This window comes from Pelecanus crispus, chromosome 8, assembly GCF_030463565.1.
Source record: "Pelecanus crispus isolate bPelCri1 chromosome 8, bPelCri1.pri, whole genome shotgun sequence".
Taxonomy (NCBI): Eukaryota; Metazoa; Chordata; class Aves; order Pelecaniformes; family Pelecanidae; genus Pelecanus; species Pelecanus crispus.
In genome coordinates this window covers 651,429-679,065 of record NC_134650.1, presented here as the reverse complement: position 1 = coordinate 679,065, position 27,637 = coordinate 651,429, and the positions used below count along the sequence as shown (strand labels likewise).

General features: G+C 39.8%; 1 protein-coding gene across 6 annotated transcripts; it reads left to right on the top strand.

Annotated features, from left to right (window-relative positions):
• The first annotated feature begins 555 nt into the window (after window positions 1–555).
• Window positions 556–26,686, top strand: RBM27 (RNA binding motif protein 27). Of its 6 annotated transcripts, none has more exons than XM_075715048.1 (21): window positions 556–634; window positions 3,458–3,576; window positions 4,400–4,524; window positions 6,945–7,036; window positions 7,605–7,798; window positions 8,663–8,920; window positions 9,469–9,702; window positions 10,913–11,047; window positions 13,111–13,260; window positions 15,131–15,278; window positions 15,567–15,720; window positions 16,898–17,161; window positions 17,282–17,410; window positions 18,266–18,388; window positions 18,916–18,990; window positions 19,100–19,264; window positions 19,684–19,788; window positions 19,894–20,085; window positions 22,103–22,189; window positions 22,662–22,772; window positions 23,410–26,686. In XM_075715048.1, the coding sequence occupies exons 1-21, from the start codon at window positions 576–578 to the stop codon at window positions 23,494–23,496; spliced, it is 3,006 nt and encodes a 1,001-aa protein (XP_075571163.1). In that variant the 5' UTR covers window positions 556–575; the 3' UTR covers window positions 23,497–26,686. The 6 variants fall into 6 exon arrangements, with proteins under 6 accessions (XP_075571163.1, XP_075571162.1, XP_075571164.1 ...); XM_075715047.1 differs by having other exon boundaries at window positions 6,930–7,036; XM_075715049.1 differs by lacking the exon at window positions 22,103–22,189.
• The last annotated feature ends 951 nt before the right edge of the window (window positions 26,687–27,637 follow it).

Genomic DNA, 27,637 nt, shown 5'->3' with positions numbered 1-27,637 from the left:
AGCCGCCTGCCGCTGGGCCTCCGCCAGCCACAGCAGAGGCCTCGGCACCGGCCCGCCTGGCCAAGGCCAAGGTGCGAGTCCGCGGAGGCGGCCGGGCGGGGCTCCCCCCCGCGGAAACCTCAGAAAAAGGGAAAAAGAAAATAAATCCACCCCACCTCCCCCACCCCGCCCCGGCCGCGCGAGGGCCGCGGAGCTCCCGCCGGGCCGCGGGGGGGCGCCACCTCCGCCAGCTGCCCGCGCGCGGGGGCGCGCTGCCCCTTTAAGAGCACCCCCAAAGATGTCGGCGTGGGGTTCATGTGCTCGCTCGCCCTAGCCTGCTGGTTCTCCCCTGACCTTCGGGACGGGCGGTTGGCGGCTGCTATTGGCTGGCCGCGTGCGAGCGCCGCCGTCTGATTGGTGAGCGGCGACCTGGTCCCGCCCCAGCTATGCCCAGCAGGTCCGGTTGCGGGCTGGCGGCTAGTTCCGGTACTAGGCCTCGGCGGGGGAAGGGGCCGGGGCGAGCCAGCGCTGCGGGGCCGGGCCGGGCCGGGCGATGGCGGCGGCGTAGGGCAGAGCCGGGCAGAGCAGCGGCCACCATGATCATAGAGAACGTGGACGCTCTCAAGTCTTGGCTGGCCAAGTTGCTGGAGCCGATGTGAGTGCGGGCGGGGGCAGCGCCGGCCCGGCCGGCGGGGCAGGGCTGGTCCGGTGCCCGCCGTGAGGGGAGGCGGCTCCGCGCTGGGGCCGGGCGCGGAGGCCGGGGCGGGCAGCGCTTTCCACGGGCCCCCGCGGGAGCGGGCTGCGTGCGGGGCCGGGCGGGGCGGGGTGGCGCTGGGCCCCGCCGCCGCCCGCCCTCCCTCGCCCCGCCGCGGCCCCGGGAGGTTGCGGGGCCCGGCCCGGAGGCGCACGGGCGGCTCGCCCGGTGGCCAGCGCTCCTGAGCGGGCGCGGGGCTTGCGGGAGACTCCGGATTAAAGGGCCTGGGGCGGCGGGCTGGGGTTCACCGAGGGCCGGTGCGCTGAGCGTGGCCTTCGGCCCCGAAATCTGCTCCTTGGCCCCGGTGTGAGGCCTCCGCGGAGCCCGCCTGCCCGCCTCGCCGGGGCGGGGGCCGGGCCGGGGGACCGCTCCGCAGCGGTGACCGGCTGCGGTGTCAAAGTTTAATCTGCAAGTGTGTAACGTTGGTTTGTAGCGCGGCCCTTGAGACAAAAGTGCTCGCCGGCGAACAGGAGTCGCAGAACAGCTGCCTGCAGCCGGGGGAGTTGCTGGAGACGTGGAGGACCTTCGGTGGGCTCTTGGCGGAGGGGCCTGGGGGGGCGGCTCTGGTTTTGATGAGTGGTGGGAGAGGATTGTTCGGAGGGGTTTTGCGTTGGTAATGGAAACTGGTGGGTTCCTGGGAAGCACCTTGCGCACTGCCTGAACGCTTGCGACAACGGAGCGCGGTGTTCTGCGGGGCATCGTCTGCAGCAAGGCTCTTCTAAAGGAAGCTAACTTGTCAGCGAGGAGCTAGCCTTGTAGCTTCCACAAAGTAAAGCTGAGACCCGTTTGAAGTTGCAGGATGCGCGTTTACAATGTGTACTTAACTGATATTTCTACAGATATTTTTCTGTTTTCATATTTTAAATAGGCCTTAGAACTATTTAGTCGTAGTCATTAAGTAGCAGGCCTTTGAAAATTCTTCATGACTTTTCTTTTTGCTTTTTTATTGGTCTCTCTGACACTTGGTCAAATCCTTCTGAAAGTCTGTCTAGACTGGAGCATAACTCTTGCTCCTACGCCAAGACAAGTAGTCTGAAAGTCTGTCTAGACTGGAGCATAACTCTTGCTCCTACTGCCAATTCCAGTCAACCTTCTGCCTCGCTGTCCAGCATTCCTTCGGTGTCTGAGCCACGCTATAGGGGCGGGAGCTGGAGACAAGGGTTTATGGCAGAGAGTTGTAAGATTTGCTGGTGGGTCCTGACAGTCAAGGGTTCAGGAGTGGAAATACAAAATGGTTAACCTGGAGCAGTGTACCCACCTTGCGCGTGCTCCTGTAATGCGTAATGTAATGCCAAAGAGAAGCTAATACGTGGCGAAAGGACTGGGAATGGTTATAAAGCGATGATAGTCTCCTTTATTTTAAATTGAAGGTTTATAGTCAGTTGCATGTGGGCACTAGCACCAAATATATTACATACAGTTTATTTCTTTTTGTGAGTGTGTGTGTGTAAGAATTGTAAAATCTGTAAGTTTGTGGTTTCTTTGTTGTTAATTGCCACACTTAATGTGGCTTTCATCGGATGTTTGAAACAGTGAGCAAACTAATTTGGAGTAGAGCTGCTCGACTGGCTGCTTATTGAGGATTTTTATTTTCTCTAACCAGTTGTCATCTGCATGGCTTTTTGTGTTTTGTTTGTTTGTTTTCTGTTTTGGTTTTTTTTTTTTTTACTTTAGCTTATTTTGAGGTCTAGATACTTTATACTATTTCCTTCTTGTGTAGTTAATGTTCTTGGAAAATACACAATCATCTCTCTAAATGTTAATCTTAAAAAAAAGTCTTTAAATCAACAAACTGTTTTAGGTTCCTACCTACCATCTGATAGCTTGCATCTGCATCTTTTGGGAGAGGCAGAATGAGGAGTTATTGCTTAATCACTTAACACTGTTAATCTAGCTCATACTTTGAGTGTGTTTCTAGTAGCTGAATAATGGAATCTAAAGCAATATCCAATTTAAAGATTAGTGCCAGGGTATTGCTGCACAAAGTTGGCTATTTTTGGCATTCATGAAGCTAGATAAGGGCTTAGGTAGTGTGAACAGCGAATGTGTATTAATAATTGCACCCTTTTAGACATTTTACCGCTGTTAAAGGATTGTTGTAAAATTTGTAGGCCTGGAAATAGTCCTTGGGGGAGGAAAACCCCGGTATGGTAGGCAGAGTAACTTAAGCTGCACATGAGTGTATCTGTGTGCATATTTAAAATGTGCTGTCACGATACATCTTTCTGAACTGCTGTTCACGGTAATAACGTTTTAATAGTTTAAAACCACTTTAATACTTTACCATAATTGTGCAGTGACTTTCCTGGTACTTTACTTGCTCTGCTATTCTTGTAGAGTCATACTTGGTGGTGGTTGCTGTGCTTAGAGAAAGTTAAGAAACAGTGGCAACTGCTCAGTTGCCCTACAATTGGATCTTCCTGTGAGAAAGAAGAAAGGTCGTTTTTCTGAAGCAAAGCTCAGGAAGGAGCAAAAGAGTGGGAATGTTGTCAGGTGTGGTAGGGTGCGGGGAGTCACAAGGCAACTAAAATATTGTGCTGTAATTGAAAAACCGACTTTGCTGGCTCAGTCATCGCAGTGCAGCTGTGTCGGTGCTAGATGTCAGAAGAGCATCCGACGCGTGTTGCTGGGCTTTCTTTGGTGGCTGTTCTGTAACAGTGATCGTCCAACACGGGGGTTTGGGCGTACTTCAGCAGAATCAAGAATGGCTCTTTCTCTCCATAGATGTGACGCAGACCCCTCGGCCTTAGCCAACTATGTTGTGGCGTTAGTCAAGAAAGACAAACCAGAGAAAGAACTGAAAGCTTTCTGTGCTGATCAGCTGGATGTCTTTCTGCAAAAAGGTACTGTGCTCTCCACTATCTGTTCAGTGGTTTTCGTTTCACTGGGGGGAGGAGGAAGGATGATGCACCATTGTTGCCTTCAAAATACTTCTTGTTGTCTGTGAATTGAATATTTCTTACAGAGTGTGAAGGAATAAAGATCTTGTGATTTAAAAAAAAAAAAAAAAACCTTAAGATGAAGTTGTGTAACTTGGTCTTGTTCATGGTGGGCGGGAGGAAATCCTCTGAAATGCAAGCTGGCAATTTCATTTTGAAGTATTGGTCATGCTGCCAGAAGTTTCTGACAGACATTTGATAACTTTTGAAAACCTGATCCATATTAATCTTTCAGCCTTCTGGTGAGCTTCTCATTGCAATTTGGTTCAAATTCAAGGTTTTAAACGCTTGAAATTCTGACACTCACTGGGGAAGTTATTGTGTATTTTTTTGTGATATGATGTTAAACTGATGATTAGTCTTCTGTGAATGATTTACTCTCATAAAAATTGCCGTAAAGAGGCTGCTAACTGTAGCTAATGGAATAACTGCGGACTTATTCCTTGATCATAAGTTTCAGTCATGCTTGCCCCTTAGAACATTTCAATGTGTTTGAAGAAAAAGTCTGTTTGTCTTTGATACACCTGATTAATTTCTTTGTCTAAATAAACAACCTCAAGTTCCACAAACATAATGTCAGCTCCTTGAATGGAACTGATGTTCATTGCTCTAAGATGCTGCTGTGAGCAGTCCACCTGGGTGACTTGTTTCAGGGACTTCTCTGGTAAATCTAACAGCGCCCTTAAATCAATATGTAACAATATTTTCTTGTGTTCTGTATCCTCAGAAACTTCAGGTTTTGTAGATAAACTTTTTGAAAGTCTGTACACAAAGAGTTATCTTCCTTCTCTTGAACCCACGAAAGTAGAAGCCAAGCCTGCAGGTCAGGAAAAAGAAGAAGTCAAGGAGGAGGTAACATTATTTTTTTCTGTCTACCTGCCTCTAATTTTGAAATTAGCCATCCCATACATTTGTGAGGCAAAATGTGAAAGAAAAATCCACTTTACTGTGACTAATGATCTTCATGATCTCTGTGCATCTGAAGAAAAATGGAAGATGACCATTCAGACAAGAACATTTTAAAATCCCTTTGTAGAGTTTACCTTTGAGCTAGATTAATATCCTTCAGAAATCCTATTCAGACATCCCTGGCAATACGAGCTGATAATGATTTGGGTTTAAGAGGGGGGGAAGAAGGAAAAACATTCCAAAACATTTCCTTTTCCAATTTTGTATGTTCTGTGAGGAATAGAAATTATTTTAAATGTTTTCTGTAATAGTTAAAATCAGTGAAATATGGTGGCCTCTGTATTGAGGGATAATTACTTTTAAAAGTGAGGTAGCATTCATTTACCGATAGTTCGTTCTTTTATGTTGCTTTTAAGTTTTATTGACAAAATTATAAACAATCAAGTTTTTGAGAAAAGCGAAGTAATATTTCCATAGTTGTCTAAATCTCTTTGTATATTGCATAATCCTCTGCTATCACTTGTCTAAGATTGTTTTTTTTTCTCTCTCTCTCTCTCCTCCCTTCTAAGTTGATTTTTCCAAGGGAAGCACCCTCTTCTCTGTGTCTGTAGCATCCTAATGTACCAGCTTTGAGAGAGAGCTGGGGTGAAAATTGCTATAGAAGCAAACATTCTTTATTTCCATATATTCTGATCACAGTTTGCAAAGATACTTTAGGCTGAATATGTATTTTAATTACTATAGGAAAGATGCAAATAAAGCCAGAGAGTATATATGAAATTCTAGTCCTTTCCCCTCACTCCAGGGATGCTTGTCATGCAGTGTTAAGAGCAAAAACTGTTGCTCTTTTTATAAATGGACCATGGGGAGCGGTTTTTTTCTGACAAGTACTTTAAATGGGTACTCAGATTTATGCTTTTGTCTGGGAGCCTAAAATAGCATGAAGGAAAGACCTCGCTGGAGGTTTTTTTTTTCTGTCTTCAAAGTTAAAACTGGCTGATGGTCATGAAGGTGGCAAATCATTGCAGATCAAAATCTGTCAGTCAACCAAAACAAAGCTGTATTATATTGTGGAATGCAGGTCCTTATTTGACAGAATTTAAATTAAAGTTGCTATTTAGGGTTTTTTCTCTCTTTTCTGATGTCCCTTCTTTGAGGATGAGACCCAGAATTGTGACAATTTATGGAAGTATCTTTGGTGGTGGAAGTTCATAATTTGCAACTATACAAGACTTTCACTTTAAAAGTTTTCCGATCAGTTCTCAAAGTACTGTCATAATTTGTAAAAAGTGTTTTGGAACTACCTTCAGTTGACTTAACCAGTGCTCTGGTGCGGGGCAAGTGGGAGGGTTTGGGGATTTGGGGTGGGGGGGTCAGGGATAAGGCAAAGGAAGATATCTAGGACAGCTTTATGGGACTGCTTTACAGCATCACGGCGTTAATTAGTTATTTCAACATCAGTAAGGCCTTGATGATTTGTCATATAGCTCAGTGTATTACGTGATTCCTGCAAATGGAGGAGACAAAATAAAACAAGTGTAGTATGATAGCTAAGTCTAGGTTGGACCCCCAGATAGCGTGTGATACAACTTGTGTTGAAAGCAGGGCCTTAGGTTAGGCTGTCCAGAGCCCTGTCAAGCCCAGTCTTGAATATTTCTACCAATTCTCCCCAGATAATCCTAAACAAAGATGCAGGAAGCCTTCCTCTTTGTTTTGTTTTAATTGGAAAAAAATCTTTTAAACATTATTGCATGTAAACTTTTGCCACCAAAATTTACAGTAACTTCTAAGCAGTGTAAAATGGCAGCAAAGGCAGCAAAAGTAAAAAATGGGTTCAGAGCAATTTACAGTAGTGGTATAGCTGACAGACTTCTAGAACTGCTTTTGTTGAGGCCAGCAAGAGATGTGACTAGTTCAACCATGTGAACAGTTCTTTGTTTTTAAAGCATTTATTTCAAAGTGTAAACTAGTGCCATACCTACTTGGAGAAGTAACTCTCCCTAGTTGTGTTCCAGTTACAAGATTCAGAAAATACTTCATTTGTAGAATTCTGTACTGTGATTAACGAGACAGAGTGTGGATGGAGAACCTGTCTTTCACGAATCCTGTTTAAAAACAAAATATCAAAGTAGTTTTATTTTGGGGCATCTCCTCTGCAGAAAAACCTGAAAGATTTGAAACAAAAAGCCTAACAACCTCTAGCGCTTGATTACTTGTAGTGCTTAAGTATTCTGTGCAAGTAATACTTAAATATTGTTTTTATATGGGATGCTAACTGTAACTTGAACTAAATCTTGGTCTTATTTTCTTCATTTAAAAGAAAAGTGATACTTATCCTTGATTGGTAGTTGTCTCTTAAACAGAATTTTCAAGAGTCAGTTGAAGAAGAGCGGGATAGCAGGAAAAAGAAGTATTCCAGTCCACAGAGAAGCCGTGCAGATTCCAGTGAACAAAGGTTAGTTTTGAACCAAAATATTAATATATTCTTCTGTATTTGCTGGCGATCTTTAACTGTGGATTTTTTTCCTTGTGTGTAGTGATTTTTCACAAAAATAGTGATTTCCTCCCTACTTTTCTCTGTCTGCAATGTATTATCTGTATGCTGATCACATGCGTGAGAACCCTTCGCTAGAAGTTGGTCTCTTCTGACAAAATGACAGTATTTTTCAAATGTTAATACCTAGGAATGTCGTCAGTTCCATTCTTTCCCTTGTTATATAAATGAAAAGCATTGTTGTGGGGGGTTGTTCACACAGTGTCAACATCACTTTTAAAACGTGTTCTGTTTTGGTCATCTTAACTCTTTCACATTTCCAATTCTTCTTAGTCCTCCCCTTGCTGGTTTCTACAAATTAGCGATTATTCTGTATTTTTCTATGTAATTTGGGAAGTTCTGACTCGAATGTTTCACTGTCTAAATTGGATGGGAAGGATGAACAGCATCTTAACTTGTTGCAAGGGTTTTTTTTTTTTTTTATTTGGTTTCTCTTTTCATAAACATGGTCTGCATATGTCTTTTCTAGAACCAGAGAGAAAAAGAGAGATGATGGAAAATGGAGGGACTATGACAGATACTACGACAGGAGTGACTTGTACAGAGAGAAGTCTGGCTGGCGACGTGGCAGGAGTAAAAGTCGTAGCAAAAGCAGAGGGTTAAGCCGAAGTCGTAGCCGCAGTAGGGGTAGAAGCAAAGACCGTGATACAAACAGAAGTGTTGGTGAGTACCCGAGGTGCTGCTTTGGGAGAACATCTAATGTCAGTGATGTGTGGTGACTCCTACATACTGTATGGTCTAGCAGGCTGTAGGTGTCCTTGAGTAGTTGGAGCAGATTTTGAGAGCTTTGTGTTCCTGAAATTAGTAATTAAGATGCTGTTCTTCAGAGTAGAACAATTAAGGGAATTGTTTTCTTCTTTGCTAACCTCTTAATTTATCCACAGGTGTATACCAGTGGATATTGGTAGATGATATTTTTGTGCTCTGTGTTGACAAAGCTGTTGATTTTTTTTTTCTCCTTCCCCCCCTCCCACCCCCCCCACCCTCCCCCACCCGCAAAGAGCTATCGTTTTGCAACATAGCGTTACCCTTTTATTCACTTTGTTACTGTGATTTTTTAAAAAAGGTCTCTTTGTAATTGAAGGTGGTTACCATGTGATCCATGGTTCTTTTAGGGCTAATTCAGGTCTCTTGGAAAAATAAGAGGCACAGATTACAACAGATTTCAACGCATGTGGAGACCACGTTAGTTAAGGGCAGGGGGGTAGGTCTGTTGTTCCAGGTTTTTTTCCCCCATCTTTCTCCTTTAAAAGAGAAAGCTGTAATCCAGAATGGAATAGGGAGTAGAGGAATGAATGTGCATTTTGCAAAGAAAGTATTTGAATTTCTGAAGTTAGAACCCTGTTTGCATTATATTTAGTTCTTATTCCACTGGTAAGACTAAGCTTCTCCAAGAACAGTTTACTATGCAGAATACTGAATATTTAAGGAAACATTTATACTGTTGTGCATTATCTTTTTCTCAAGGCTCTGATATACAGAACAAAGCATGAAGACTTTACCTAACTTTTTTTTTTTGTTAAACAGAGCACCGAGAGAGATCAAAATTCAAGAGTGAAAGAAATGATGTTGAAGGTTCATATAATCCAGTTTCCGTGTCTCCCAGTAAATCTACTGAACAGTATTCCTCTGCACAATCTATTCCCAGTGCTGTTACTGTAATTGCACCTGCGCACCATCTTGAAAACACAACAGAGAGCTGGTCAAATTACTACAACAATCATAGCAATCCCAGTTCATTTGGCAGAAACCCTCCTCCTAAAAGAAGATGTCGAGATTATGATGGTAAACTGTTTCTTAGTTTTCAGTTTCATACCATGTTTCAATTATTCTATGAACTTTTTTTTAGGTATTCACTTAATGTAGGCAGCAAGTCAAAATGCAGTAGCATGTGGAGTATACCTTGTATGTGAAAGATGCATATATGCCCTGTCTTACTGGTGAAATAACTAGTCTTACTGGAAGAAGTTGACTTATAATCTGACAGTTGCTGGATAAGAACATACGGAGTTTGTTCACAGTTCTGTATATGCTTGACAAATATTTCAACTACTGGCAATTCTGATAAAGATTGCAGTATATGTGTTTAATATAAAACAGGTGGTACTTCTGACTTTTTTCCACAGCTTTTATGATGGATGCCTGTATGTTCGTATGCTTTTATGGAAGATTATTCTATTTGAATTATTTTGAAACCTGATCTGATAATGTAATGTTGGGTCAGTGATTGCATTTTTTCTTTAGTAAGAAATTCTGCAAAAACTGAGATGCTACAAATAGCTGACAACTAATTTGTTTTTTCTAAAGAGATTATTAAATGTCCTGTTTTACAGAGCGAGGATTTTGTGTTCTTGGTGATCTTTGCCAGTTTGATCATGGAAATGATCCTTTAGTAGTAGATGAAGTTTCCTTGCCAAGTATGATTCCTTTTCCTCCACCACCTCCGGGACTCCCTCCTCCTCCTGGTATGCTTCTGCCCCCTTTGCCAGGTCCAGCTTGTAATATGAGGTTGCCAGTTCCACAGGCTCATCCACAGGCACCTCCTCCTGTTGTGCTTCCCGTACCAAGTAAGTCACAACATTGTTATGTGTTTCTTTATGTCACCAGGTTAAAATGATGGCTCTTTCTGGAAGATCTGCATGTATTCAAAGTAATGAGTTCAGGTTTCTTTGCTAGCCGTGCGCTATTCAAAATATTGCCAAAATAATTCTGAAGAATCAGCTTGTAAAATAGGATGTTCGTAGCACTGCAAATTGAATTAGATAAATTGGGCAGGGAAGCGGAGGTGGGTATCTTTCAGATTATCTCATAACCCTGGTGTTTGGCTTGATCACTGACAATTGGATTACTAGCTTTTTTTTTCCCCCTAATGCAAAAATGTTGATATTTAATCTCCTAAAAGTTCTAATAAATTTCTGTGTTTGTCCTATATTATCTGCTACTAAAAAGCAATACATCATTGATAGATACATCTATTTTAACTCAACAGTGATCTGAGATGTTTAGCCTTTTTTGTTATCTTACAGCATCTTATAATGCAAATTCTATGAAGAACTAGAATATTAGATATGCGGTTACTCTGTTTCAGTACTCTCTATTCCAGTAACAAAATACATGCTATGGAACTTGTATCAAATAGCAGCAGCTATGGGATGAGAAATAATTTTATATAGGATTAACCCTAAACTTTGCATGAGCCTTTTAGTGGGTGGAATTGGCTTGCTGTTGAGTGAACTGGCAGTGCTCTCTGTAGTCATGTCTTGATAGGTTGTGCAGTGTAACTCACTGTCCTTTTTTGGCCATGCATTAAGTAGGAATGTATGTATCATATATGGTGCAAACAAAGCAAAAATAGCTAGATAAATTCCTTGTCTGTGAATGCCTTTTGCCCTGTATTTCTTGTTTTAGAACTGTAATCTAAATGTTGCTGATATGATCTCTTCCTTTGCATGAGCCTTGATTCTCCATGGCAGAGCTGAGGGAGGAGCCACTTTAGTTAATGCAAGCTCTAACAATAAGAAACCTCTGGGGAAGAAAAGACACGCTTTTTTTTTTTTTTAAGCTTTGTCCTTTCTGGGAAATAGAAAGGGTGTTGGAATCAGAGTAACTTACCTGAACAGGGCTTCTCAATTTACTTTTACTGTAATGGGATTGTAAGTCCCATACACGTGGATTTTTAATGCCAAAGCAAGGCATAAACAAATTGCATTGAATTGTTTGCACATTTTATCTGTGGAGTTGTAAGTCTTAGTGATCTATTCTATGGTGTCATTGTAGGACCACCTTTAACACAGTCAAGTTTGATAAATAATCGTGACCAGCCTGGGACAAGTGCAGTGCCCAGTCTTGCACCCGTAGGAGCAAGACTACCTCCTCCTTTACCCCAGAACCTACTGTATACAGTATCAGAACGTAAGCAAATACCTTTTTTTAAAATCTGCTTGAGAGATAAATTTTAAAATTCCTCTGTTGATGTGTGATTAGAAATTATTACCTCTGTCTTCCTCCAGTACATACAAATCTAAAAAGAAGTCTGATGGCTTTCCGTGTGGTCAGCCCATCACCTGCTGTTACTGTGTGAAATAGCAGTAGTGTTCTGTCACTGTCCGAGGAAAGATCATTCATGGGGAGCTTCATTGGGGTTTCATATGCTCAAAGCCATAAGATCGTTGTATAAGAAAAGGATCCCTTTGTCTTCAAGCTGTTTAGTAGAACATTAGTAGGCAAAAGATGCATCTGCAAACCTGTAATTACTGTTTAACTTGCTCTTTATTCCTATCCAGTTTTGGCTACCACAGATGAGATTGATTTCCTTTCCCCCTCTCTCCCCCCCGCCCCCCCCAAGCTGTCACAATAGTCTCTACAGTCTTCATATACATTAGTACGTACTTTCTATCTTTTTTCCAGAATCAACTGAGTTCCAGCTTTCTAACTTCAAAAAAATTGATAGCTTTCAATGGACATGTCCATCTTCCTTAATAGAGCTTGAATTTTTAAAAAGTGGGTTTGGAGAGTCCTAGTTTGCTCAGTTTAAATCCAGCAAAGCTTATTTCTTTGATAATGAAAGGAGTAATGGCATTTCCATGTTTTACATGAGCAAAACAAGATAATTAAATCTCAATGTTTTATAATATTCCCGTCTGGGTTTTTTTTACATAAATCTTCTGAATTTTATTCAAAGGAGGGCTCTAGTTCATGATCCATGTCATTTCCTTTGTGACTTCCATGCTTTTCAGAACTTCAGTCACTCAGATCTCTTGTTAGATAATCTGTTCAATTATCTCCAAAGGCTGTCAGGCATTTAGATGTTACTATCTGATTCTTACGGCTTCAGAACTCCTAATGGGTGATTCTGTCTACCGTAGCTCGCAGGGTATCACTGACTTCAGTTGCACTACATAATTGTGTTCTCCAGAACATCTGTGGAGATTCTGACATCCTGTTCTTGGACTGTTCCGGTAGCAACTGCTGATTGCCCTCTTGCAATCAATTGTATGCAAATAGTGGAGGAGGAACTTGTGGTTCAGCTCCTGCAAGGTTAATGAAAGTTCTTGGCAGCATCTGAAACTGTAAAACATCAGTATTGAAATTCTGAGGCATCTGTTTTAAATTGTGGAGTCTTCATTGTTGCTGTGGAATAAGGAGCTGAAATTTAGAGTGCTTCAAGTCTGTCAGGTCCCCTTGTGTAGGCATTCATTTCTGTTCCAGGATGTACTGTTTCTGTGGAGGCTTTTCATAGGCTCTATTCATTCCAGTTCTTGTATAGCTTTTCCTTTTTATGGTTGGAAAAATGCATCATCCTTGGTTTGGACCTTGGGCTGGAGGAACAACATGGGTCAATTCTGTCATCTTGTGTTCTTATGGTTGCCCCTTTTAATTAAAATAATCATTAGTACCTTACTGGAACTAGGCAGCTGATCTCACTCTTACATAAATTAAGATAATTTAATAGGTAAGTATTGGTCAAATTACCTGATTTCTCAGCTTGCTTTGATTGGAAGCATTTAAGTATGTTCTTCCCCAAAAATCCTTTTCTGAAATAAACTAGGCTGTTGGGCAGCAAAGACTGAAAAATTGTTCGCATCTGAGGCCCTACAGAATAAATGTTCAAACGACATCTTTTGTTGCTCCCCTTGAAACGCTGTCAGACATTGTGAAGGTCGTCATACAGACACCTCATTCCTTTTTCAGGCAGCTCGTCAGCAATACTCAATTATTGTGACCTATGCGCTTTCAACAAACAGTAACAATCAGATTAAAAAACAAAAGAGAATATGCCCAAATAGACTTGGGCGTAAAGTTCAGTTGAGGGTTTTAAATGGCTACACACATCGGCTGTACAACCTCTTTTCTCTCTTCTCTTCATCCAAAACAATTTCTGATTCTTGGACATCCATGCATTTCCTTAAAGGAAAATTAACCCTGAGTCTTAAACTCATTTGAAAAATTCTTTCATTTCTCTCCTTTTTTTATAGATACATATGAGCCAGATGGCTATAACCCTGAAGCTCCTAGTATTACCAGTGCTGGTAGATCTCAGTATCGACAGTTCTTTACAAGAGCACAAACGCAGCGTCCAAATCTAATTGGCCTAACATCTGGGGAGATGGATACAAATCCAAGAGGTAGGAAGGGTTTCTAGTCATTGCTGTTGCTACTTTTGTCCAAGACCGTCAACACTTTTTTTCCCCTTTTTCAGGCTGAAAGCATTAGTTTTTCTCACTGATCTAGTATTTCAGAGCGATTTTCAGACATCTCTACCTTTATTAAAATGCTAATATGACTGTATTTAAAGTCAAAGCAGCCTTTTTGATTAAAAATAACCACTTGCTTGGGAATGTTACAAGGGTTTTTTTTGGTTGGTTGGTTGGGTTTTTATTCCTCTTTAGCCTGCGAAGGCACTTTTCGGGTGCTGGGTGCTTCTAGAAAGAAAAATGGTGCAGAAAGATGGCTTTAAGCAGTACAGTCTGAATACTGCTTTTGATTTGCCAAGGGTTTGTTTAGGACCTAGGGCACCGAGGTGATGATCTACGATACTTGCCTCGGCTGTTGTGATGGTAGTGAAGAGGGGAACTGTCGTGGCATGTTTTTGTGCTTGATGGTCTGACTCTGTCAGCCAGATGTTCTCTCTAAAATGAACATTGCAGGTAGCATTCTAATTCTCCTAGCCCGTGGAAATTCCAGTCTGCATTTAAGTAATTCTGAATCCTTAACTGGATGGATATGGATGTAGTGTCTTAGAGGCGACATGTACAAAATATCTTTTAGGGGAGAGAACAAGTCAAGGCTCTTTAAAGAAATTTTTGTTCTGTTAGCATAACTTTCTTTTCCCCTCCTGCTTTCCCCACCTCAATCCTTAAAAGAAAAGATGTTAAATTTCAGTGTTTACTGTTACACTTCAGTGTTTCTTGTTCAATAGATTAGAAAGATTTTTCCCCCCCCCCCCCCAATATTTCCTTCCAGTGACTCATCCTATAAAGAGTATGGTTAAATATTATTGCAGAAATTGCTGTTGCTGTTTTCATCTTAATGAACATCACAAAGGCAGGGTTGGGGCTATATTGCTGGCCCTCCGATTCTCTCTAAGAACCCATTCCAGTTGTAAGGCATGGGTGAGTGTTCGGTGGTGGTGCTTCAGACCACTTGTTTTACTGTCTTTGTCACATGCGTGAAAGGTTTGCTATAAAATCATCCTCTGGAGTAAGATTAAAAGTATGCCCAAAAATGCCCAGTCTTTGTTCTCACCAGTGTAATCAGCAGAGCTCTGGCATATATAAAAGCCGTAGAAAATTGACTTATAACTCAGACTTCTTTTTAGGAGTTGAATATTTGGCATACACAGGAGACTAACAGCAAGAGCATAATCTTAAAAAGGTTGTAAATAAATACTTGGCAAACTGTGGTCTAGTGCTTTAGCTTTGTGTTTGTAGAAGTTGCTTCAAACTGTAATGTCTCCGAGAGTTGTGCTTAATTAACAGTTTGTTGCTGAAAACTGGATGGAGGGATGACAAGGGGATAGCAGTGGGAGGAACGGGTTCTTGGTTGCTTTTTTTACTGTCAAGGGTTAATACAGGGAAAGTTGATTGTTTATTCAGCCCATGCCACATTGCAGAACGCTAACCTGAAGTCTGGGAACCTAGCCTTGTTTCTTTTCCTCCTTTCTTTTTTTTTTTTTTTAAACTTTTCCTGCAGAATCTGAATTTTCAGTACCTGAAAGATGGAGTTTTAGCTTTGTTTATTTAAGCCAATACTAATCTTAAAAGGTCAAAATCTCATCCCTGCTGGCTGGACTGAACGTTTGTTTTCCTCAAATTGTTTAGTTAGGCTAGCAAGTGATCTCTGAAGTAAATGCATAAACAAAACTGACCAACTTGATAAAGTCTTGCTAATTTTCATGTCTTTAGATTCAATCCTATCTTGCTGTTTAAGTGAAAGCTTTTCAGATATCTTCATTGATGTATGGTGAATAACACAGGCCTTTTTCCTTTCCTCCAGCTGCCAATATTATCATCCAGACTGAACCTCCCATTCCCATTACAAACAATAGCAGCAATGTAACTAGAGTTGTCCTTGAACCAGACAGCAGGAAAAGATCTCCAAGTAGCATGGAATGTCCACCATTAAAGAAACCGTGGCTGGGAAAGTAAGAATTAACAACTGCAGTTGACTAGTTGGAATGCATTTTATTGCTGTCAACGCTGTGAATATCGCTATTCACTAGTCCCTGTAATTTGAGCTGGTTGGGTCAGAAAATCTGTGTCCACATGATACGGAGACTAAATTTCATGGTGGGAGGAGCTCTCTTCTGTTAATGTCTAGAGTGTGTACTTTTTATGAGAAAAATAGAAGTTAAATGCGCGGTAACATTTTCTGCCTTACTTAAGTATACGCACACCTGTCTAAATTACTATCTTGTTCTCATTTTCTCTAGGCAAGCAAATAACAACCAGAATAAGCCAGGATTTTTGAAAAAGAATCAGTATACTAATACAAAATTAGAAGTTCGAAAAATTCCACCAGAATTGAACAATATTACACAGCTCAATGAACATTTCAGCAAATTTGGAACTATTGTAAACATTCAGGTAAAAAAAAAAAAGTTCACTTTTATGCCTGTATGTGGGTATTTTATTTTCCCTGAAGCCTTCTTGAATACTGCAGCTGAACTACATTCCTTGAGAAATCTTAATGGAGGCTAACTGGGAGAGTAGGTAATCAAATTCAAAGAAACCTTTTCTTGGACTACTCTGTATTATTATCTTAATTCTGTAAAAGTGTGTTGACTTCTGCTTTCACAAGGCCTTACTAAATTTGAAAGGCTTGCAGGTTTAACAGTATCTAAACCAACTCAGGTTTTTGAGCAACTTGTGTGTAATTTTTGAAAGAGATCTTCTAACAATTTTTGTCTTGTGTGATAGTTGTACAGTATTTCCTGTAGCATCTTTGTCAAAATCCTGACTATGAGAGTCATATGCATCAGTTTATTACTACTTTGCATCCTAGAACTGACTCCAGTTCAGTGGCGTTCCTTGCACTGTAAGAAGGGGAAAAGCACTATATAAGCAAAACACAGGTAGTTACATGGTTAAAATAGCATTTAATTTCCATTTATTTTTCTAGACAAAACAGTTGCCTGTTAAGTCCTCGGCTAGAGGTCTAAATAAAAGACAGATACCTGTGAAGCCTCCGTATTTCTTGAGTTGATAATTTTATGTCTTAGCCCAAAAGATATTGTGGTGCTTTCTGCACCTCGATAGTGAAATAATGCATTCAAAACATGCTATCTTGATCATTATACTAGAAAGTCCAAGATACATTTTTATTCCTGTGATTAATTTTTAGAGAAAAATAGTCTTATTCAAGACTGTTAGATAATGCTTCTTTGAGAACGTGGTGAACCTTTGCATCGTACATCCTCAGACAGCAGTCGTCTTTCAGGAGGTTAGGATAAAGAGCTTTTGAGTCAGCGCTAGGGTCTCTTCAGTCATACCCCAGTGGCAGTTCACAGTGCTCTGAATATGTGATGCTGTTTGGTGGAGGAGTCTTTATTTTATTTTACTGTATATAGGCTTTGCTGCAAGTACATGTAAGATTTGCCAAAAGGTACTTGGCTTTAATTACATACAAAGTTTTACCCGTGTTTTGAGATGTTAGTATGTTTGGGTATCCCACTCATTATTGCAGACTATTTGTAGATCGGTTTGCTACTGATTGAGATGTTTTCCTTCAGAAATAATGCATTCTAATGAACTTTTGATTTAGGTTGCTTTCCAGAATGATCCTGAAGCTGCTCTAATTCAATACTTAACTAACGACGAGGCTAGGAAGGCAATTTCCAGCACAGAGGCAGTTCTGAACAATCGGTTTATAAGGGTACTGTGGCACAGAGAAAGTGAACAGCAGCCCCCACTGCTGCAGCAACAGCAGCAGCAGACACCCACACAGTCTCTTCATCACCAACTTCACCTTCAGCAGCAAGCCCTGGCCACAAGTCCAGCTGTAACAATGCATAGCAACCTGTCAAAGGTATTGTGCCGTTGCAAACTGCTGATTGAGCGGTGAAGGTTATCAGCGTTCCTAAATGACTGCTACTTCAAAAAAGCAGAGTATGTAATCTCTCATTTTTTAATATCTGTTGACACACAGGTGATGAATAAACCACTGGCATCTGGTGCCTATGTCCTTAATAAAGTCCCAGTGAAACGTCGCCTTGGAGCAGCGGGTGGAAACCAGCCTGACTTGAGCCAGCCTGGGGCTGTGGTAGAGGATTCTCAGGTATGTGTATGCAGGCTGACCATCTCATACTTTCAGTTAAAGCTTCGGCCTGTTAGCTAAGAAGGAACTAGCAAATAGAACTTGCAAATTGTTCCCACTCAGTTCTGTTTCTTTTCACTAATGTTCCATGCAACCATGGTCAGTCACTTCTTCCTAGTTTCATTACCTGTTTCTATAAAATAGGAACGATGACTGCAGAAACAAAGTATCGGTATTCTAAGTAGCATAAAATATTTTTGGCAGTGCTTCATATTAAACAAATCTGACAGCATATATGTGATGTCAGCTTTTTGCTGGCGAATCTAATCGCTTTCCCAGTGATTTTTGAGCTTATGTTGTGCTTTAACAGTAGTGCTAGAAGCTTATGTGTAGAGTTCAAGCTGATACAGTTTAATTCGCACCGATACCGTAGTGCAGCATGTGTTCTTGGCCACAGAGGAGTCCTTTTAAGAAAGCAAGTATGCAAGTGACTTTGCTGCCTTATTTGATCAGAAAGTGTGATGTTAGACTATGACTGTGAAGCTGAATATAATGCAGATGCAGAAGTTCAGCTTCAGTGCTCTTCCTAGTGGATATCAGGATACAGAGGGAGTTTTGGATGAAGGAGGAAAGAAAGTACCTTTTGCAGAAATCCTTTTAATGAGGATTTAAGCTGATTGCTTCGAAGCAAGCTGACTGTTAGACCAATGCCTTTGTGCATGTGCTTTAATTGCCTTGGTCTTTTTGTCCCATTGCACAAATCTGAAAGTTTGTGTTCATGTTTCACAGAATACATTCCTCTAAAATTCATTGATGGTATATCACATTCCCTTTAAGCTATTACATATTTTTGTGTGTGTGTGTTTACTTTTTCAGACATTTCCTACTTCTACAAGCCACTCAAAAATGGTTTACAGCTCTTCAAACTTAAAGACATCTATGAAGCCTGGTGCAGGGTCTAAACCTCACGATATGCAAGAAGCCCTTAAAAAAAAACAGGTACTTTACTGCTCATTGGCTGACTGACAGTATAGCGATCAAAGTACTTTATAAAGAAAGATCTGATAGGCAACTTAAACCTCAAGTATTGCTGTATAGCTTTCTACATTAGTGTAGCTTTTGTCGTTATCGGACTGTCTCGCAAATGCATGTTGAGGTTAATCATGAGTAAGGGAGTATTCCTTTTGAGGTGTCTTACATGACACATGTGGTTGTGTGTGGGTTTTCTTGAGGCGTTTCTCTGATTTTAATCCCTGCAGGTATGAGACACTTAAATGACAACGTAGGATATGTTTCTTAAGAGGTGTCTAAAGGGGGCAAAAAATTTAGTAGAGTACTTCACAGCAGGAAGTTAGCAACTTTTTTTTTTTTTGTCAGATCAGGTATACTTTCTACTTGTGCGTTTGCAGAGTAGTTTTTCATTACGGCCTTCACTTCTATAGCTTGAAGAAGAAAATACAGTATATAGGAGTATGTGTAATGCTAGACTGCTTTTTACTGATTGAAAGAATTTTCTTCTCATATAGGAGGCAATGAAACTCCAACAAGACATGAGGAAAAAGAGGCAGGAGATGTTAGAAAAACAAATAGAATGCCAGAAGGTAAGTCTAGAATGTCTTCTGGTAAATACGTTCTGATTTTGTAGATACCTGTCTGTTCAGTGTTATTTTTCCTGGAATTTTATATCCTTGCTCTTTTGTTAATATGTAGATGTTGATATCCAAGCTGGAGAAAAATAAGGCCATGAAACCAGAGGAGAGAGCAGAAATAATGAAGACCTTAAAAGAACTAGCAGGAAAAATATCTCAGTTAAAGGATGAATTAAAAACTTCATCTACAACCTCTACACCATCAAAATTGAAGTCCAAGACAGAGGTATTTATTGCACAAAACATTTGCCCGCCTCTATTTTGTAACTATTTCTAATATTATGTCCTAAAACTGCAGCACCATTAGATCAAAACGCTTCCAAGCAGTATTTTGAATTTGAGAGACAGAACCATGGACAAGCAAGCTATGGTTTTAAGGAACGTGGATGACCTAGTTTTGCATGTAGCTCATTCAAGCTTGTTCCAATTCTGAAGCAGAGAATTCTGGGTCCTTCAAAAAATGGGTTGGGGAGGGGCATGGAGGCAAATAAACTGAATTTAGAGGAAAGTTTGGATATTGTGTACTGATCTGCCTATATCATTTACATAAATGTATAGCTGAAAAAGTGGAATAAATCATTGAAAGCACGCATTACAGTTCTGCTTTTCCCTTCCATTTTCTATTTCTGCACCTTTTTCTCTAAGGCACAAAAGGAACTTCTGGATGCAGAGCTGGACTTTCATAAGAGACTGTCTTCTGGAGAAGACACAACTGAACTGCGAAAAAAGCTAAATCAGTTACAAGTAGAGGTGAGTTTGTCTGGGTTGATGCTTTTCGTGTATTTATGATATATAAATGTTTTAAATCCTTTCAAACTGAGGATGGCTTTGTATGTTTTTGCCTTCTTTAAACAGGCTGCCCGTTTAGGCATTTTGCCTGTTGGTCGAGGAAAGACAGTACCAGCCCAAGGAAGAGGACGGGGACGGGGTCGTGGTGGGAGAGGAAGGGGCATGTTGAATCATATGGTGGTGGATCATCGTCCCAAAGCACTAACAGTTGGAGGCTTCATTGAGGAGGAAAAAGATGAATTGTTACAGCACTTCTCTGTAAGTATAAGGTCACATTGGGTTTGTTTTTTTTTTTTTTTTCTAAAGGGGAGAATTGTGGCCAAACTATAAATCTGAGATTAAGTAGGTAACCAATAGCCTGGATGTGTGCTTACTTGCAGAGAGGCATGCTAAGGACTTTGTAAATAACTGTTTCTTTTCCAAATTCTTGAAGGCTCAAGTCTCTTTAATTTGTTTGCACTAACAGAAAGAAAGACCTTACCCTAAATGCATGGAACAGGCTATGGATAAGCAGTTTCAAGAGTTCTCAAGCGTGTAAATGTAACGTCTTTTATAGCTGCTTTACAATAGCTGCCCAGTGCATTCTTTTAATGAGCAAAGCTAAATAGCTTACTCTTATTAATTCCATATTAGTTTAAAACAGACGTTAGAAGGCTGAAAAATACCTATCGGCCTCTCTCTGTTTACAAATTATTTTTCAGATTAGCAATTCATACCATTTATCTTGTTCCTCTCTATCTCAAGAAGCAAAGCACTGTTTTGCTGAACAGGACATCCATTTCAAAGCAGTTAAATTTGTTTATGAACCCATGGTAGAACAAGTAGCTTGCTAGTTTGCAAGCTCAGTTAATGGATGTTTTAGCATCATAACTAAGTCAACATAATAAAGGAAAAGCTGATTTTACATTTCCCTCAGTTACTCTTTCCAGAATGAAATATTTTCATGTGCAAAGCTAGTAAACTTCTCAGAGAGATCGTGTAATACTTCATAAATAGACTCAGCGTGAAATCTAAGCTTGATCAAGCCAGTTTGGTATTTCTGGAGGCTCTTGCAGAGCAAGTGACTGATATGGAAAACGAATGTTGTAGAATCCTACTCTTCTAGAGCTGGATACAGACAAGCAGTAGAGTTCTTGAGAGAACTGGTAATCTGAAAACTTGTTTGTTTCTTGAGTAGGAACAGAGAACTTTACAGTTCTTCATACAGTGGGGTAGGCTTTGCTCTTTGGGGAACTGTTACTCTCGGCTTTGGCCTCATTGCTTATCAAAAGGCTAGAGGCCACTACTACCGCTTTGATTAGGTAAATTCAGTGAAAAATTTTGTGTGGTTTGATCAAAAAAACCAACCTGCTTTATGGTATGATAACAGTGCCATGAATCCTGGGAAGAGTCCTAAGAGGGGACCAGATCTTTTTAAAAAAGATCTTTGCTTTAATTCTGTTTCTGAGAGAGTTCATGTTTTTGAAAGTTTTAGCCATCCTTAGCTGCTAAAACCAGTAACAGTTTTTACAAACAACTAGTGCTGTTACTAAAGCCGTTCTCTTACTGGCTTTTAAACTACTTTTCTTCTGCTATTCGTATTAAATGTGAAGTTGACTACAATTTTCTTTTGTGCTACTTGTACTCCATGCATAAATCCTTTTTTTCTGTTTGTTTTGTTTGGCGGTGGTTGGGTTTTTTGTTTTTTGGGTTTTGGGGGTTTTTTTACTATTTAACTCTCATCCTTGTGGTCATTCCAATTTTCACCATTGTGCAGTATATAAATTCTAAAAATGCAAACTGCTTGTTAATCTAGCCATACTAGATTATATTTTTTCCTCCTCCTAGTAGAATACTTACAGAACATATTCAGGAGCTCTATAGCCAAGTTTGATTTCTATTACTGAAGTCTCTTTTGCAAATTAATGAGCTCTAAAGGACTTGCTTAACAGGTCTGAAGTAGTACAACAATGCAGGGCAGAAGAGAATAAGGGAAACGGCGAATTCAAAGAATTCACTTCTGAGCTATAAATTAATATACTTATTTCCTTTCTTCCTGCAAAATTAAGCTCCACTTATTAGAATAAGAATAAATCTGAGCTTTTGCCCAAAAATCCAGGTACAAATGCTGCAATATTGCTGGATGATGCAGCTGAGGTTTCTCTGGCTCTCACTTTTCTGTCCAAAAAATAAGGTTTCAGTGGCACTTCAGTACACTGCAGTTGTAGCACATGACAATTGTGGTTTTTGGAGGAGAATATTACTACAGTTCCTAATCGATTTTTTTCTCCCGTAGAAATTTGGAGATATTGAAGACCTTCAAGAGGAGGATTCCCCATTAAGTGTTGTTCTAACTTTTAAATCTCGCTCAGAAGCTGAGAATGTAAGTAGAATAATGGATTTTTTTTTTCACGTTTCTAATATAAGAATTTTTAACTTCTTGTGTCTTGTGTCCACCTTTGTATTTTAAAGTTTAGCAGGCTTTGATCCCACTAGTTTGAGCTAGGTAGTGTGGGTAGTTGTTGCTATTGCATATAGTGTCACTAAAGGGGGAAATACCTCCTGTTTACCTTAAGAATAACATAGGTCTTTTGCTGATAAGGGTTCGATGTCACGATCAATTCCGAGCCCTCTCAGTCTCTTCAGATTACTGGTAGATGAGCGTTATTTAGAAGATTCAGGTTTGAGTGAAGTTGCTCTCGAAAGACTGAAGTGGATGATTGTGGTTTATACGTTTGAGATCTTCAGATGTGCATCTGTATGATGTTCACTGGGTCTAGCTCACTGCTGGCGACCTGAAAAAGTCTTTACTTGATCCTCTTTTTGAAAATACATTCATTTAAAATATAATCTAGGCTGCTAACCAAGGATCCCGGTTCAAAGACCGAAGGCTACAGATATCATGGTACAAACCGAAGGTACCTTCTGTGTCCACAGAAATTGAGGAAGAGGAGTCTAAGGAAGAGGTATGAAACTATGTTAATAACCTAATTGCTCTTCTTGGAATCTAATAGCTAAGAGCTCTTTTAGGATACAGTTTTCTGTTTACTGAAGAAATTTCGTAAAAGATGTTTTTGCAAACCAGAAACTTAACTGGTTTTGAATATTCAGGTATGTTTTCCACATTTTAAGAAAGGGAAAAGGGGGAAAAAAAAAAGAAAACCCCAAAACTTTCTGGATGGGATGTTGATTTGTCAACTGTGAAAATAAACTTCACATTCTCTATGTGCAGGCTGCTAATCTTTTTACTTCACGGTATTAATGCTCCGCTGTAGGATAAGTTACATATATTCTTTCCTGTAATTATGAACACATTGAGCTTTAAAGGTTTTTTTGTCTAGGCATTTAACAGAAAACTGTTGTTTCAGAGGGGGTGGGTGGTTGTTTATTCCTGCTGCCTTTGAAGTTAGGCTTTACTTTCTTGATGTGTGAAGCTACTGTTCTTCCCGTAAAACTTGTTGAACGTAATTGTGTGCATTTCAGCGAGACATAAGGTAAAAAAGAACCTGATATAAAGTACAACTGATGCTGTGTTGCATGGCATGTTTCCTATGATACAGCATGGAACTTTTTTGTTTATAAGTATGGTTTTTCTTCATCTAGGAGACTGAAACCTCAGATTTATTTTTGCACGAAGATGATGATGATGATGACGAAGATGAGGATGAATCCCGTTCTTGGAGAAGATGAAACTTGATGTTGGAAATGTATACTTTTAGGAATATAGTTCAAGCTACATCTTTTAAACATTTATTTAAGGAAGTTGATGAGCCAAAAAAAGCTTTACTTTCTTTTCAAACCACAAGATTTAAAGTGAGCAAAGTTTGTTATAAAAACATTTCGGATATAGAGCTGTGATACTAAGCTAGCCAAAGGCCCAGTAACTTTTTACATAATTATCAAGCTCACCAGGGTGGTGATTTTTTTCTATTTAAGAAGGATAAAAAGGGGGGGGGGGGGGGGGGGGAATATTAGTATTTTCTTGTCCTCTTTTTGTGTCACCTGTATTACCTTGTTTTGGGTTTTTTATAATGTGATTGATTTGTTAGTTTATAATTGAAAAGATATTACAGGTTTTATTTAGCAATATTACGGGGTTAGGGGAAAGACGCAAATTTCATTAAATGATATGAAAGAAAAAATGGCTTCATTTGCTAATTGAAAAAGGGTAGCATTTTATTTCATATGGAATCACTTATTGTAGGAATTATTTGTGGCTAGATTCATAAATCATTATTTCAATACGTTTGAAAGCCACACAGTTTCTATGTTCTGCTTTTTGTGAGAGGAGATGGAAGAAGCAATTTAACAGGGTATTATTATCATATGTCTAGTTCACTCTGTTTCTTCAAATTCCGCTTCACAGAAAACATCAGCAATGACACACATTTGAGTGAACTTTCATTCACCGTTGATTTCCTTCTGTAGTTTCAGTATAAGGTTCAAGTTTAAGTTAGGCTGTTTGTTTATTGCATTTCAGTATTTGTGAGCATGAATGTAATGAGTTTCATATTTTCTCAAAAAGAAAAAACAACTAAACTGGCAACTGCCTACCAGCCAGTAGAAACTCTTCCTCCTCTCCCTGTTACCAACTGTTTGTGTCCAAACCAAGTCCGTGAAGCGTTCGGAGCAAAATGCTTTTTAGCCAACAGAATGTCAGTGTCGTGCTCAAAGACTGGTGTTAAACCAGTGCTTTAAGTGGTAAGTCTTCAGAGGAGCGTTCAGAGCTGCGTTTGGAAGGCTTTTAATTTATCTCCAAGCATAGTTTTGTTCAGGCACATTTAAGATGAACACCATTACGTTCTCGGTTGCCTTATTGTTGTACCACTTTAAAAATACACACACCCCCCGCCCCCGAAATGGTGTGTATTGTGATAGAAATGAGGATAACAAGTTCAGATACTTGAGCCACGTATCTTGACTGTTACACAGCTCTTGCGGTTCATGAACACGTTATCTAGTAAGCATTTTGCTTGACTGTCCATTTGTACCGTACACTTTTCAGTACATTTTATGTACGTTTCTATACAAAATAAACAGAATGTCGGTGCAAAAATGCTCTCCTCTTTTGAATAATTAGCTTACCTTATATTTCCCAGCAAGTTCCCGACTGAAGAAAAATATACATCAAAACCTTTAAATTGCAACGGCTCTGAACGTGGCTAGTGAGATGGAGTTGAGCATGCCTTTGGGTTAACAGTGCCCCTAACTTTGTTACCCTGCTGCCGTGGTGCTGTGTCAGAAGTCAGAGCAGTATCATTTTCTGTCTCCTTGTCAGTTGAAGGGAATATGTCTGTCAGTATTCTGTCTCTTCACATTGAATCCTCACCTCTTTGTGTAATTAGGACTTTCCTGCTAATACTGAGGCTAAATTACAGATGTGAAGAAACGAGGGGAAACCAATCCTGCATACTTAGAAGAATGTCTTGCTCTTCTCCCATCATCTCTAATGGGTTTTTTAAAGTCTGTGGCTCAGTCAGTGTATATTTTGAAAAATCCATTGCAGCGAACATATTTGAGTCCTGACAGTTTAAAAAATGATAGAGGGAACAAAAGGATTTATATATTTTTTTGTACAAAGTTTTTTCTTAAACTGTATAATTTTGTAAATATTTTGCTTTTTTGTGTACTAAAACTACCAGCGTATAGATTTCAATAAGAATTGTTGTATTTTTGTATTTGGAAAATGAAAATTACAGTGAATAAATGAAGCTGTAAGAAAAATTGCAGTAGCCTTTGACACACGTAGAATGGGATTCCTTTTCATATGGTTTTAGCTCTAAAGTGACACCGGACTGGCACACTGTCTTCAGGGACACTTGCCCTTGCCCAGGCGTGCTGGCTGTTCAAGTTCGGCGAGACAGGAGGGAAGTGAGTGCGGTAGCTTTATTTAATGAATTTTTTTTTTTTTTTGAGAACTTCATATGATTTTTACCCCCCCCCCCCCCCTTTACAGTACACATTGGCAGGCTTCCATAAATCCTCAAGTGACATCCCAAACATGATTTCCAAATGCTGAGGCACAAAAGTGAGTTGTGCCTCTGAACTGAGCTTGTGTATCGAAAGCGTGCTCTTATATTATTGGCAATTTAAGTGATGGGCAGTAGAGCGGCATCTGACTTCTGGTGTTCAAGGAGGAGGAAAGCTGTTTGAAAGTGACCTTCATTTGGCCAAAGCTTATGGATCTCCCTGTGTTTTAGGGTATAGTAGGCTATATTAAAGTGTGTGGGTGGTTTTGTTTGGGATTTTTGTTTTTCTTTTGTTTTAATAGGTACCATGACAGTACAGCTTACTTCATTTTTATAGCAACACTTTATTGTGAAATTCATGTGTAGTGTACTTGCAGAGAGTACATTAGACAAAATTTATAATCAACAATGTAACGTGTGTACACCAGCCAGCGTATTTACAGGCGATGTGTAATTAGATGTTGCCAGTCTGCACTTAGGGTATAAGCATTGAAAGAGTACGTGATGAGAAAAGAAAGTAACCGTTACGAAGAATTATCTCCCTTTCATTGCTGAATTAACCCAAGCAAAAAGAACAAAACAAACTCAAGTGTTGAAAAGATGAATCTGAAAACAGTTGCCTGCTTATTGTGAAAACAACACTTCTTTTAACAAAATCATGTGAAAAGGAATAAAGTTCCTCTTGGTGTATAGTAAACATGTACTATAGTTTTTACAGATTGTGAACTTGTGTAATAGTATAATAGGAGATATTGTTGAATTTCTAACTGTTTATACATTTAAATTCATATATGTAATGTTTGTTTTATTGATTACGATCTGGATTTCTAAGATGCATGTTGACTTTTTTGCAATAAAGATATACTGTGGAATGGTTCAAGATTTAGAAAAGACAAAATTCTAACTTAAATAAATTGGACAGCAGAACCATTCAAAAAAAATTACAACTATCACAAAAAGAGCGTTATCACTTTTTCTGGGGGGAAGTACATGTGTGAAGGGGGTATTTATTTGTATGGAATGTGTGTGCAAGCTTGTCTTACTTCATAGCAAGGAGAAAAATGTTCAAGTGTGTCGGTGCTCTGAAATAGAACCAATTAAGACAGCTAAATTGGGGGGGAGGCTACAATGGGGGTGGGAGGGATTCCAGTAAAGGCTATTTGACATTTTGGGGAAGGTTCAAAGTTTAACAGAAAATGGAAAATGTTTTATAGACCGTGGTGGGTTCCATGGTCTCTTCTACAGATTTGCAGTATTGCTGGGTTATTGAAAGTAGCGTGTACAAGACATTAAATTATACACATGCAAATTCTAACCCCCTGGCAATTTGGTCTGAAAACTAATTTATTCTGTTACTAGCTTTATTCTTGGTCTTTGCTTCTTTCGCTGATTTCCGTTATTCCCTTCTCTTTCCTGTGTTGTTTTCATGAATGTAAATGTTTGTGATCCAAGTTTTTTAAAAGCCTTTTCAAGAGAAAAAAAAATGCAAAGGCATTCCCGTTTCTTACCTGTATTGTTAGTGTCCTGTGATAAGATTTTTTTTGAAAATAGACTAGGAATTTTACAAAGGTGGGAATTTTTCCTTTTTCCTATCTTCGCTGCACTCATTTTGAGGAATAGGGGCAAGAGAGGAAGGGCCTTGCTAGTGTGTTTAATAACTATTTGTATCGCCATCTCCCTCGCATCCCTTTGTGGTCCTGCAATGTAAATGTTTTAAAACATGAACAGGCTTTTCTGTGTTAAGGAGCCTCTTCATGATAACCCGTGGCTTTTGGACACTTTCTCATTGCCAGTAATTGAACTTTAGAATCTTTCCACAGTCTGCTTTCCTGTCAATAACCACCAAATAATCCTCATTCTGC

Excerpts from the sequence above, each read along its gene's own strand:
- RBM27 (XM_075715047.1), top strand. The coding sequence starts at position 576 with ATGATCATAGAGAACGTGGACGCTCTCAAGTCTTGGCTGGCCAAGTTG. Across the intron at positions 8,921-9,468 it reads AAGATGTCGAGATTATGATG|AGCGAGGATTTTGTGTTCTT; the intron begins GTAAACTGTTTC and ends CCTGTTTTACAG. Across the intron at positions 9,703-10,912 it reads TGTTGTGCTTCCCGTACCAA|GACCACCTTTAACACAGTCA; the intron begins GTAAGTCACAAC and ends GTGTCATTGTAG.